Source organism: Pecten maximus, chromosome 3, assembly GCF_902652985.1.
Source record: "Pecten maximus chromosome 3, xPecMax1.1, whole genome shotgun sequence".
Taxonomy (NCBI): Eukaryota; Metazoa; Mollusca; class Bivalvia; order Pectinida; family Pectinidae; genus Pecten; species Pecten maximus.
The window spans coordinates 26,670,718-26,686,071 of record NC_047017.1 but is presented as its reverse complement, the minus strand read 5'-3'; the positions used below and the strand labels follow the sequence as shown (position 1 = coordinate 26,686,071).

Sequence of the window (15,354 nt, the reverse complement as noted above, 5' to 3'; positions counted from 1 at the left end):
GACCTTTAACAATAAAACGCAATTATGCATTATGCAGTTAGGTGTTACACTGTGTCATTCTGTGGAGGTACCTTCCAAAGCTATGTGGGTGAATGACAGCAGCAGTGGGGGTACCTTCCAAATCTATGTGGGTGTATGACAGCAGCAGTGGAGGTACCTTCCAAAGCTATGTGGATGAATGACAGCATTAGTTGAGGTACCTTCCAAAGCTATGTGGGTGAATGACAGCAGCAGTGGAGGTACCTTCCAAAGATATGTGGGTGAATGACAGCAACAGTGGAGGTACCTTCCAAAGCTATGTGGGTGTATTACAGCAGCAGTGGAGGTACCTTCCAAAGCTATGTGGGTAAATGACAGCAGCAGTGGGGGTACCTTCCAAAGATATGTGGGTGTATTACAGCAGCAGTGGAGGTACCTTCCAAAGCTATGTGGGTGTATTACAGCAGCAGTGGAGGTACCTTCCAAAGATATGTGGGTGTATTACAGCATTAGTTGAGGTACCTTCCAAGGCTATGTGGGTGTATTACAGCAGCAGTGGGGGTACCTTCCAAAGCTATGTGGGTGTATTACAGCAGCAGTGGAGGTACCTTCCAAAGATATGTGGGTGTATTACAGCAGCAGTGGAGGTACCTTCCAAAGCTATGTGGGTGAATGACAGCAGCAGTGGAGGTACCTTCCAAAGCTATGTGGGTGAATTGACAGCAGCAGTGGAGGTACCTTCCAGAGATATGTGGGTGAATTACAGCAGCAGTGGAGGTACCTTCCAAAGATATGTGGGTGAATTACAGCAGCAGTAGAGGTACCTTCCAAAGATATGAGGGTGAATGAGAGCAGCAGTGGAGGTACCTTCCAAAGCTATGTGTGTAAATGACAGCAGCAGTGGAGGTACCTTCCAAATCTATGTGGGTGTATTACAGCAGCAGTGGAGGTACCTTCCAAAGCTATGTGGGTAAATGACAGCAGCAGTGGAGGTACCTTCCAATGCTATGTGGGTGTATGACAGCAGCAGTGGAGGTACCTTCCAAAGCTATGTGGGTGTATGACAGCAGCAGTGGAGGTACCTTCCAAGGCTATGTGGGTGTATGACAGCAGCAGTGGAGGTACCTTCCAAGGCTATGTGGGTAAATGACAGCAGCAGTGGAGGTACCTTCCAAAGCTATGTGGGTGTATGACAGCAGCAGTGGAGGTACCTTCCAAGGCTATGTGGGTAAATGACAGCAGCAGTGGAGGTACCTTCCAAGGCTATGTGGATGAATTGACAGCAGCAGTGGAGGTACCTTCCAAGGCTATGTGGGTGTATGACAGCAGCAGTGGAGGTACCTTCCAAGGCTATGTGGGTAAATGACAGCAGCAGTGGAGGTACCTTCCAAAGCTATGTGGATGAATTACAGCAGCAGTGGAGGTACCTTCCAAGGCTATGTGGATGTATTACAGCAGCAGTGGAGGTACCTTCCAAAGCTATGTGGGTGAATTACAGCAGCAGTGGGGGTACCTTCCAAAGCTATGTGGGTAAATGACAGCAGCAGTGGAGGTACCTTCCAAGGCTATGTGGGTGTATTACAGCAGCAGTGGAGGTACCTTCCAAAGCTATGTGGGTGTATTACAGCAGCAGTGGAGGTACCTTCCAAAGCTATGTGGGTGTATTTACAGCAGCAGTGGAGGTACCTTCCAAAGATTTGTGGGTGAATTACAGCAGCAGTGGAGGTACCTTCCAAAGCTATGAGGGTGTATTACAGCAGCAGTGGAGGTACCTTTCAAAGCTATGTGGGTGTATTACAGCAGCAGTGGAGGTACCTTTCAAAGCTATGTGGGTGTATTACAGCAGCAGTGGGGGTGCCTTCCAAAGATATGTGGGTGAATGACAGCAGCAGTGGAGGTACCTTCCAAAGCTATGTGGGTGTATTACAGCAGTAGGTCAGACTGTCATCAGACACAAGCAGCTCTGCTGATGTGAAGTTAAATGGCATCAATAGGTATATTCAAGGCCCCGATTTTCAATAGTTTTACATTTTTGGTTGTTTGGACAATCCTTTATATTGTGAAAGTGCATATTGCTATATGCTGTATCTCTTTTGCGAAAGATTTTTTAATGAAACAAATTTCTTAAAAGGCTATGTACGGCTACCTAAATAAATTCCATGCACCATTTAATTCCAAATAAATCTTAAAACGTTACAGACTTACAGATGTTGAGACTACAATGGGATCATTTAAGTGTTGGTATTGAATTTTTGCATATCTCCCGCCTTTCCAGAACTGCCTTTATCATGCTTGTTGTTGGGTAAGACTCATAATTTAACAAACGGAATGAAAAATACAATATAAGTCATTTGAGTTGTTCTGTCTGATTCAACTATTACTTTCAAAGAAATTACGTTGATTGATAAATACAAGCAAAATAGAAGTGTTACTAAGCGATCACTTGAAATATATCGTTGTTGAACACATCATCTAGTTCCACGTTCATTAATATCAATTCACTTAGGGATATAAGTTAACATTAGTGATGTAATGCTTGCCTTTCTTAATCCTAAGTTAGGTAAAGTTGATGAAGCTGGGACTAGATATCTCATAAGCATTTATTTTGTTTAATCAAAATATACATTGACAATATCTTTTAGCTTCATTAATTATTCTAAATATTAAATCATTTTACAGCAATAAACTATTTAGATTATGCATAAGTTCTGTATCTACTGCTGGCTTCAATTACCTCATTTTATACACATAGCATTTCACGTATATACACATGTACCATGATGTTTATCTTGGTGTATATACCGTAGTGTTTTAGCCTGGTGTAGTACTAGTTTATGTGTATATCTCGCTAATACATTGTAATAATGATTGCACAAATGAAAAACGAGTCAATAACACATTTAAATACCAATTTAACAAAAACCAAAAATTGAATATAAATCTACATCGGTAAACAGTGTCGCCGTTGGAGTCATCAGTGATATTAGGCGTCACCGTGTGGAATTCAAAGTAAAGTTAGGAAAATGGACAAACACGTGTTAAATTAAAGAGAGTTACACTACGTTTTGTAGTTTCATAATCTAATCGATGAGATATTATTAGGTTGTTGGATAATTTCAATAGAACAAGGAATTCGTGCGTAAATTCTGACTGTTTGTATATTTTATTTTTGTTACACTTGTGTGATAAAAAATCGTTATTAGATAAACCTTTATTTTTTGTAACACGTATGTGATAAAACATGCGTTATTATGAATGCTTATTATCTTTATGTCGTTGTTGCTACGTAGTTTCAAACCAAAATCAAAACACGGAAAACTTTTTTATATTTCTTGATGTCAAAAGCGCACTAAAATATTTACTTGACACGTTGTGTTGTTGTTGTTGTTGGTGTTGTTGTTGGTTTTGTTGTTTTTTTCTTGTTGTTTTTTTTTTGAAAAAAAAAACAACAACAATTAGGCCTGCTTGATAACCAGGGTAACCCTTCCTGTACAATGTTCGGTCTTCTTTAGACAAACTTTTTACAAAGCTTTCATACTTATTTCATTCTTTCAAAATACCGGATATTGAGAAGAATGCGGATACACCTCGTCTATACTTCATACGACTGTGAATCTTGAATAATCTATTGATAATTGTTTAATATCTACTTCTAAAAACGTTTTTTTTTTTCAATCAAACCGTTATATTTTCCTACATTTTACACTACAATTCCCAATTCAAACCTAAGGAACGCCTTCGTTCCATACAAAAGAGTATTCTGATAAACGTACGAATATAGTCAATAGAAAACGCACCAAAGGTGAAATCATGAGAATGATTGAATTTCTTATCGTTGTTGAGATTGAGCTATATTGAAGATGTATTGCCTTTAACAACGAACTTTTTGACCATATCAACGGGATATACCCTGTAATACTTGAAAACAGGGAAAAATACAAAACCTTTAACGTCAAACCGCTTACCTTGACCTTTATTAGCATCATACCTAGAACGGACAGCTTCAAAATAAACCGTATGATGAACATGAAGATTTCCATATCCCATTTGATAATTTTCCATTTCCGAATTAATTTACCTGCTTTCCCTACCTGCGGTGTTTACATGTTTCTTTTGATTTGGTATTCAAGGACTTCCTGTTATCACGATTTCCTTGACAGATGTCGTCTCCAGGTGGATATGCAGGTTAATGAAGACAACCGGGACGTTATATAGGAACCACAGAACCAAACCAAAAACATGTGCAGAAGATTAAATAGGAAGGCGAATGCCTCGGGGCCTACTGATTGGATATTCAGGTGAGAGAAGTTTCCAAAGGTTTATGTGTGGGCTGGGCAATACATGTAGATGTAAAATTTATGAGGGAAAAATTTATTTAATTAAGTGTGTAATTCGCTGTAAATCAAAGTAGATTTTTGGTGCTGAATTCAATACAAGATGGTTGTGACCCCTACATATAAAAGTTCAAATTTTTAAGTATTGTATTTACAGGTTGGCGAGATTACATTCTTCAAAATTATGGCTAGTTGACCAGTGTTGTAAACATTATCGTCTATTGGAAATCATTTGGTTCCATGGTTTAAGGCAACCTCATGATCTCATATACTCTATTGTTCGAAATGATTTTTTTTTTTTTTTTTAAATGTTAGACTAATGTCGTCAATGATGCAGAAGAAGTTTACACACCTAGAACGCCTGATCTACTCAACCTTGTAATTCTTCAAGGGTCACCATACGGATCAATATTTTTGTTCATAGTTTACCCTAGTTTTAGCGTCTCTGAATTACTGTTTCGTAATTATGTCGCTATTTTCTTTTGTTGTTTTTGTATGATTGTATATTTTTTTCTGCATCCCTGGAATATGTCAAGACAAAATCGAATGCACAACTAGCTGTTCGATTGGTTTCGCTAAAACAAATCCTGACCAATCGCTTAGATAATGCATTTCTTTGAATGAAGTCCGTGACTCTAAGGTATGGCGACCCGGATATTCGAAGTGTGAAAATGAAAGTAACCTCTGGAGTTTGAAGGATGTATCGCCATGCTGCAGACACTCAACCTAATATGAAAATATAGTGCACCCTTGCTTTAGCGACCTCAAACACACAAACCAGGTCAAGGTTCTATATTAGTTCCTGGTGCACATTGGACTAACGCTAGATACGTTCTAATTGACTACTAGTGGTAGCAGTCAGAGGTTGTAACAACGCTTATTAATTAAAATAAATCCGGGTTAGTATGCCCTTTGTATTTATAATCATCATAGCATATGGCGGTAAATTTGTATTGCTCTAAGCAAAAAGACAGTTGCCTATCTCTATAATTCCTTAAATTAAATACATCTCATCACCGATGTATTATTTGCTTTAATGGAATCTAAATATCAACAAATATAGCTTGGAATAATGATAATACGAAACACTTATTATACGGTTGCAGTTTAAAATGTGACAGGGTCATAATACACTGAACAACCGTGTACTCGTTTTTAAAGTGTACTTTAAACAAAGTACGATGTGCTATACCGTGTACTCTGAATAAACAACGACGTGTTATACAGTGTACTCTTAATAAACAACGACGTGTTATACAGTGTACTCTTAATAATCAAAAAAACAAATAGTTACTCGACAAGACCCTTATGAGAGCTTCTTGTGTGCGCGGAAACACACTCATTGGTTGGATAATGAGCCAATAATATTGTATTACTTTTAAGATGCCCGTATGATGCGTTACCTTATATAACGGTAAATCATAGCTGACAAGACAGCTTCCAAATGAGAACTAAAAGGTAAGATTTTTTTTATTACATCTTTGTTATGATATATTAGATTCAAAAATTGAATAGCTTCCTGTATTAGTCTGAAAACATTATTATGTATAATTGATTAATTAGAACATACATTTTATTTACTACAATCTCTCTCTTTAAAAGAACAACTGTGTTCTGACTTCGTTTTTAATTGAATCCCGAACCTGTGGTTCACTCGTCTGGCACTCTTAGTTATTGTACTGTGTTTCTTGAATATAGGTATCTTTTGCTGCAAAATGTATAACGATTCAGTTGTTGTCCATATATAGAAACTAATCAAAATGAGAATGTTGTAATTTGGACCCAACCAAACTCTTTTAAGAACCCTCTATGGCGATCATAGATGAGAAAGGGAGAAACTAGAATCTCCTTGAATTCCAACATGCAATTTCCTAATCTTCAGGAGATCTTTAATCAACTGATATGGTTCAACATTTTGTTTTCTTTTGTATTAGGCCATTCATCTCTTGAAGTACTATATGGTCACAAAAGTGATACGGTAGTGACTTTTCTGTTATACACCAAATACACCATGGTAATAATCTGGAGTGTTGCTGTATGAGGTAAAAAGAGGAATTCTCAATCGTGCTTGATACGCGAGTGAAACATCGTCTATTGCATACTTAGATTTATGTCTGGTCTTTAATTGGAAAGCATTAGACGGATGCAAACATACTCTGTCTATTTATATATCTTCTATCGATATAGAAATGAAAATGTTACATTACTAAGATAGATAATAAAAACCTAAAATGTATGTAATGATATCGTTTTCAAGGTTTAAAAACAATATTTTCAGAGGAAAGATTTTTAATTTCGAAGATTATAGCTTAAGTTTTTTCTCAGCATGAAAGCTAATCACGGACCTAATAACTGTCTAATATCAATGTTATACTTAAAACCTAAAAACCTAGAAATGTATTTGTCATATTTGAAATAGAATATAATTTAATCTGCAGGAGGCACATATATTGCATATTAAGTCAATTAACATTTGTTGTCAAGCGTCTCGTATGGACGATATATTGATTTTGATTTTAAAGTTTATTTGTTCAATGTAACAAATGATTGATATAATAAAAATCGGTATATATTTTTGTAATCTTGTAATTTACAATTGTTAAAAAACGTCTGTAAATAATACTTAATGCACAGCTGTTCATTATGTTTTAATGCTTTAATTCTTTTGATATTTCTTCATTTATTTTATACACAGAAGACAAACATGATCGACTATTTTGGTTCCCTCGTTCTTATTCAATCATCTAGCTCATTTTCAACTTGTTCGTATTATAATAACGCGGAATAACTATATACACTAAACGCTTTTCATCAACAGCAAGAATTTAACATTTCGTCGCTGAGATGTATTTTCTATCGGTCACATAATTTTGTCTTATATAACAACGTAAAAAAAACAGCTTGGGTATAACATTTATTATTTATTCTCTATTTCAATCTAGTTCATGTTTTCCATGGAAGCTACTGTCCAGGGTATCGTTTCACAAAGCTTCGTAACTTACGAACGTTAGTAAATATTTACGAAAAAGTTACGCAAAACTTACGAAGCTGCTGTCATGGTAACTATTTTCCACTTCTTTTTTTTCAATGGAAACTAAGTCAGTTAAGTTTTTTCCATGGACGTTACTGTCCAGTTAAGTTTTTCCATGAAGTGTAGCTTGATTATTATGATTTCCTTTATCTCTTTCAGAAAATGAAAATTTACAAATAAAAATTACACTATATTTACATTTCAAACACACTTGTAATCTCACACTCATACTCACACACTCATAATCACCCACTCATACTCACACTCTTAATTACACTTATAATCTCAAACTTATAGCCATACCCTCATACTCATACTCACACACTCTTAATTAAACTCTCATACTCACACTCTCATACTCACACTCTCATACTCCCACACTCAAACTCACACACTCATACTCACTCATACTCACACTCTTAATTAAACTTATAATCTCAAACTTATAGTCATACCCTCATACTCACACACTCATACTCACACACTCATACTCACACTCTCATACTCACACTCTTAATTACACTTATAATCTCAAACTTATAGCCATACCCTCATACTCATACTCACACACTCTTAATTAAACTCTCATACTCACACTCTCATACTCACACTCTCATACTCACACTCTCATACTCCCACACTCAAACTCACACACTCATACTCACTCATACTCACACTCTTAATTAAACTTATAATCTCAAACTTATAGCCATACCCTCATACTCACACACTCATACTTACACACTCATACTCACACTCATACTTACACACTCATACTCACACTTCATAATTACACTAATAATCTCAAACTTATAGCCATACCCTCATACTCACACAATTATACTCACACACTCATACTCACACACTCATACTCACACACTCATACTCACACACTCATACTCACACTCTCATACTCACACTCTTAATTACACTTATAATCTCAAACTTATAGCCAAACCCTCATACTCACACACTCATACACACACACTCTTAATTATACTTTCAAACTCACTCTCATACGCACACACTCATACTCACACACTCATACTCACACTCTTAATTACACTTATAATCTCAAACTTATAGCCATACCCTCATAATCACACACTCACACTCACACACCCCTAATTATACTCTCATACTCAGACACTCATACTTACACACTCATACCCACACTCATACTCACACACTCATACTCACACACTCATACTCACACTCTTAATTACACTTATAATCTCAAACTTATAGCCATACCCTCATACTCCCACACTCATACTCACACACTCATACTCCCACACTCATACTCACACACTCATACTCCCACACTCATACTCCCACACTCATACTCACACACTCATACTCACACACTCTATCCAACACTCATACCACCACTCATACTCCACACTCACTACATACCCTCCCACCACTCATACTCACACACTCATACTCACACACTCATACTACACACTCATACTCACAACACTATACTCAATTACACTAATATACTCCACACTCTTATAGCCACTACACCACCTCATACCCAACTCAACTCTATACTAACTCATACCCACACTCATACTCCCACACTCATACTCACACACTCATACTCACACACTCATACTCACACACTCATACTCACACTCTTAACTACACTTATAATCTCAAACTTATAGCCAAACCCTCATACTCCCACACTCATACTCACACACTCATACCACAACCACTCTAATACCTCTCCACATACTCACACTCATACTCACACCATACACTCATAACTCAACTATAGCCAACCCTCATACTCCACCCCTCTAATCAACCACCTTACTAATCTCAACTTCATAAGCCATACCCTCATAATCAACCACTCACACTCACACACTCACCATATTCACACTCTCATACTCAACACTCATACTTACACCTCATACCACACCCATACTCAACTCATACCAACACTCATATACTCACACACTCTCATACTCACACTCTTAATTACACTTATAATCTCAACTTAAGCCATTATACCCATACTCACACTCATACTCCACACTCTTATTACTCAACCACTCCCTACCCCACACTCATACTCACACACACCAACTCAACTCACCACACTCATACTCACACTCAACCACTCATACTCACACCCATACTCACACTCATACCCTCTACCACCCTACACTATATCTCACTATACACCCTCATACTCCACACACTCATACCCACACTCTAATCATTAACTTTACAACTCATACTCACACACTCATACTCCCACACTCACTCACACACTCATACTCACACACTCATACTCACACACTCATACTCACACACTCATACTCCCACACTCATACTCACACACTCATACTCACACACTCATACTCCCACACTCATACTCCCACACTCATACTCACACACTCATACTCACACACTCATACTCACACACTCTTAACTACACTTATAATCTCAAACTTATAGCCATACCCTCATACTCCCACACTCATACTCACACACTCATACTCCCACACTCATACTCACACACTCATACTCCCACACTTATACTCACACACTCATACTCACACACTCATACTCACACACTCATACTCACACACTCATACTCACACACTCTTAACTACACTTATAATCTCAAACTTATAGCCAAACCCTCATACTCACACACTCATACACACACACTCTTAATTATACTCTCAAACTCACTCTCATACGCACACACTCATACTCACACACTCATACTCACACTCTTAATTACACTTATAATCTCAAACTTATAGCCATACCCTCATAATCACACACTCATACTCACCGCCCCTAATTATACTCTCATACTCAGACACTCATACTTACACACTCATACTCACACACTCATATTCACACACTCATACTCCCACACTCATACTCACACACTCATACTCACACACTCATACTCACACACTCTTAACTACACTCATAATCTCAAACTTATAGTCATACCCTCATAATCTCACATACTCATAATCTCACGTTTATTATCGCACACTCATAATCTCAAACATACATAGTGACACATTTACAAGGTCAAACACATACAACATAATAATAGTACACTCACCATGACATACCATACACATGGCGCCATCATTGTAATAATTATGAGGAAAGCCAGTTTAACACTCTTCACACATAAACGCTTACACTGATATACTAGCACGTACTAAAGTATTATTCAAAGGAAATGCATTTTTACTCTTAACCTGATCAAGGACTTAGGCACTTTATCATGGTCCTTATGACACTTATCATGGTCTCAGATTCTTTGAAACACATCCTACAGGGAAATATTATATATACATATAGTATATACATGACTGTAAATCTCAAATGATAGCTGTAAGTTTATACGTTGTATATGTGAAGGGCCGATGGTATCATCGAGCAACAGCTACTCGCTTAGTCAGATCAACTTCATCATCTAGAGCAAGATAAGTGTTGATATCCCTGTTTCGTACACCGCTTTGAGTAAACGGGGACTTCCGTATCAACCCCTGTTTCGTACACCGCTTTGAGTAAACGGGGACTTCCGTATCAACACATGTCAACAGAAAGATGTTATCCTTTTTCTTTTAAATGACAGATGAAACACACCAAAACCTTTAAATTTCAATACAATCCAATTCAATACGATTCTTCGATGGTAATTTAATTTTCATTTCTTTGTTGTTCAAAAACAAATTACAAAATATAGGCACCAAAATGGCATGCATCAAATGATGGCTATGGTTATATAGGAACCACGGAGCCAAATGATTTCCCATAGACGATAATGTTAACGTTTACCACTGTCCTGCTTAAATGGAGTTTTCAACACTGGTCAACTAGCCATAGTTTTGAAGAATGTCATCTCGGAAACCTGTAGATAGAATGTTTAAAAATTCTACCAATTTGAACTTTTTTTCTTGTATTGAATTCAGCACTAAAAATTCACCCAAATTTACAACAAAATACCCACTTAATTAATGCCCCCTGGCAAAAACAGGCTAGAAAAAAAATCTATATATTTTACATCTACATGTATTGCCCAGGCCACACATACATATATAATCAGTAGGCCCCGATGCATTCACCTTCCTATTAAATCTTCTTTCCAAACGGGCAAAATCCACAATCTATTTTTCGGCATAGCCGTATAATTTTCTTTTGTTCCCGGATATGACGCAACAAGTGGCGTTATTGGTCAAGATGAAGTATTTTGTTGGTCAATGTAGCGGTAAATGCAAAATGCAGACATGGAGTTAAATACGAAACAAAATTAAGATTGAATGCAAGCTGAATAAGTGGATATATCTATTCAAATGACACATTAATAAAATCATATTTCTGATTCAAATGCAGTCTTATTATCACCAAAATGATTCAAACTGATATAATTTTGTTATCCGTGCTGAAACTGCGCATTAATTGATTAGTTCGTTAATTTATTTCACAAGCAGTTTTACATTATAACCACCAGCATTAAAACTATGCCGTTTATCTTATTAAAGATATTTCTTGTTGATTTGGTTCTGTGGTCCCTCTGTGTGTACGATTTGCTACATGTGTACAATCACGATAACCAGAAGAAATTATTTCATGATATGTACAAAGCATAAGCTTTCAGCTTTGTTAGAGAGTTCCGCTTTCGTAATCATTTCATATTGGTGCTACCATAATATATATTATGGATTGTGTATCGATATAACATTGGCACAGTAACAGATTTGTCTTCACCAGCCAAGGCTTCTGATTACGTTACACTCCAAGAACGTGTAGAGCTACCAAAGATGTGACAGATTTGGCCTACCACAAATTCTATTGTAGTTTGTATAATAAAATAATACTGGCACAGTTCAATATATAGTTTATGTACGAATAAACGTACAGAATAATACCAACATATGGAAAGTTGTCTGGTGTAATATGTTTATCTAATATACTGTTTATTTTCAGATTGACAACTCAACAATAAATCATTGTTCATCGTCAAGTGGGCCGCAAAAGAAAATGGCTAAGAAGCTTTATGTTTCCAAGCTTAGCATTGCGATAGCTGCGTCCTTGCTTGGAGCCATCGTCTGGATTGTGTTGTATCGGTTGTCATCTGACGACATACAACCAAGTATCTTATTCAGCGTTTCAATAAGCGCATCGTTTGACATTGAAACAAAAGAGCGGAAAGAAAATGATTCCGGGAAAAGTCATCTGAAAATCGAATGGAATCCGACTACAGAGAAAATTAATTTTCATCAAACAGAAATAATTTCCTCAGACATCAATTTCGAATCATTTGCCATCAAGGCAGATGGTAGACAGACTATCGGTTTCTCCCACATGAATATTACCGAAGCATTCTGTGTTGAAGACGTTTCACCGCCACAATGGGTTGGCATTATAGAACATATTGCGTCAACGAACAACTGGCGTAGGGGTGTACCAGTAGATCGCTGTCACGGAAACGTCTGGTATACATATTACAAAGGTAACATCACTGAAATATGTAGCAATGCAAATCAGTTACAGTATGTTACCCACCAAAACAGTCGCGCCGAGGTAGCCACTTGGACCAAAACCGAAAAGCAAAATATACATATCAGATCCGATGTCCTAAATGGCCAGTGCCGCAATATCAGTCAAGCAAATTACAAAAAACAACATAAACCTAGAAAAATTAAAAGAGATTCTGAAGTTTTGCCGATCACGTGCTTGTTTGTACACGGATCAGGTAATGTGAATTCTGGCAACACGATCCTTCCGGATCTGACCGAATATTGGGGAGACGTACGGGATTACACACCAAAATGTTCCACGCATAAATTTCTTAATTACAACAGTAGAGACTATGGCTGGGATGCGGACAATCTCCACCAAACATTTTGTGATGCTGCTGCCCCTAATGGAACCATTCACAATACCGTAATATTTTCACACTCCATGGGAAATTTGGTGGTCGCAGCCGCCCTGCACAGAAATAATTGTACCTTTAATCAGACAACAAGTCGTTGGTTCTCAGTGCAGGGTTTGTGGTCAGGAACTGCTGCAGCCAACTATATTTCAGAAATTTGCAGAAGCTATCCGGTTCTAGGATACGTATTTCAGAAGTTAGGCTGGTACTGTAAGGAAACCGAAGGCAGTGTATTCAATGTGTACAGTACTTTGAGTACCGATTACATATCACCTACTGGTGTCACCTTTGCCAATCTAACAGACGTCGGAAGGAGGTTTGTTTCGGGAGTGATGTGCGGCATGAGCAGTTGGGGTCAGATGGAGTATTTCTTCGAGAGTTGGTTTTTATCTAAAGTGCAGGATAGTAGTCACTTAGGGGAGCCCAATGATGGAATGGTATCTTTCGATTCCTGTAACCTTAAGAATGAATCATTCGATAAAAGAACCTCGCAGCCGTATTACGCAGCTAAAATCAACCACGCCGACGGCACTTGTAAAAATGGCGGCGATCCATGCATGTGGTACCATTACATGCAGGATTATATGCTTTGATATCCTCGATACCAAGGCGGTTATGGTCACTTTCGATACCCTAGAAGGTAGATCGAGGTGAAGTTCAACTATGAAGTAGCGAGGACGTCTCCTTGTAGAGGGAGAGAATAGTCGCCGACTCAGGAAGCAGATGGTTTTTTTTACGATAAATGTATCATCTAATTTAGTAATTTAGTAAAAATACTGCTCATTGTGAATGTATGCAACGCAGAATGCAATGTGAAGTTATTATCACTTTCAATGAATTTACACGTCTGGCATGTGTTATTGCCTTATTTAGATATATAATTATATATATATAACTATTTGTCTCAACCAACCAAAAATGTGCTATATTACTGAAATCCATTGCTTTACCAAGTGAGAATCAATATTGAAATGCAAGGTTGATTGTCTAATCACAATAAGTACAATTTCACGTTATAGCAAAATCTACAACGTTTGAAAGGAATGGGTTGAAAATTGGGGGCACAGATCAACATATATCAACATGAAAGGCAATAGTTTTGTTTTGCAATAAGTGAACTCAGGGACACACAACATAGCTGGTAATTAAGTCAACTAGGATTCAAAGAGATTTGTTAAAAACCGTAAGTGAAGATCTATGGAATACTTAAATAAACAAAAGGCGTTGACTTTTGAAAAATATTGTCGAATCAAAATGCTTCTCGGGGAAACACAACTATATCAATCTGATTAGAAGCACCTGTTCATGACTTCGTCACTGTGTTGCTATGTCTGTAGTGCAAGCCATAAGCAGTGATTGTCTTTGTTATATTTACATTATAAATTACATGTTAATCTCTTATTCTGGACTGGTTGGGGTTAACAAGCAGAAGAATGTAACAGAATGAGTTTTTAAGCAAAGAAAGTGGCTGAAAGCCAGTCTATAGTTATACTAGTGTATGTATTTTCATAAGGGAATGCTGACAATACATTTTGGGATGAATTGTATTTATTTTAAATGGAATTTATCAATATTATCATTGTAAAATAATAAAATTATTTGTTGGAAAATTAACTTGTAGCCACTGTTAAATCATCGGCGTGCTAGAACGCGATGTAATGTCACAACGCTAACACGGCACATTTACCGGTGTACCATTACATATTATAGCATCTTGTCGCCTTCACAAGTACGTGTCACTTAAGAACAGTTTAACATCGCCGAACCTGTTAAGGAATCATCGTGGTATGGAACAAGTGTACCATATACATGTATCTCATTTTTAACCTTGTTTTTATCCGATCCGACCTTCCTAATGATTACGGTGAATTTCAATATGAACTGCATAATTATTGCAATTACGAAGAAAGTCTTCAAAAGAAATTTTTAGCATACTTTAACTGTTCTTAATATAGCAAAGTTAATACACTCACATCTAAAGTGAATTGCGACAGTGGGTGTATTTCATGTACAAAAAACAAACAAAAAACAAAAACTTATCAACGAAATATGGATTCTTGTCGTTATTATAGAATAAAAAT

The 15,354-nt window shown here is 37.1% G+C and overlaps 1 protein-coding gene across 1 annotated transcript in view; it reads left to right on the top strand.

Annotated features, from left to right (window-relative positions):
* The first annotated feature begins 953 nt into the window (after nucleotides 1–953).
* LOC117322689 (uncharacterized threonine-rich GPI-anchored glycoprotein PJ4664.02-like) overlaps nucleotides 954–15,354 on the top strand; it is a 29,306-nt gene continuing 14,905 nt past the window's right edge. Inside the window, exons 1-4 of the mRNA XM_033877628.1 lie at nucleotides 954–1,014; nucleotides 1,176–1,337; nucleotides 1,564–1,850; nucleotides 12,325–13,807. Of these exons, the coding sequence (XP_033733519.1) occupies nucleotides 954–1,014; nucleotides 1,176–1,337; nucleotides 1,564–1,850; nucleotides 12,325–13,807 (1,993 nt within the window). The remainder of the gene's footprint in view (nucleotides 1,015–1,175; nucleotides 1,338–1,563; nucleotides 1,851–12,324; nucleotides 13,808–15,354) is intronic.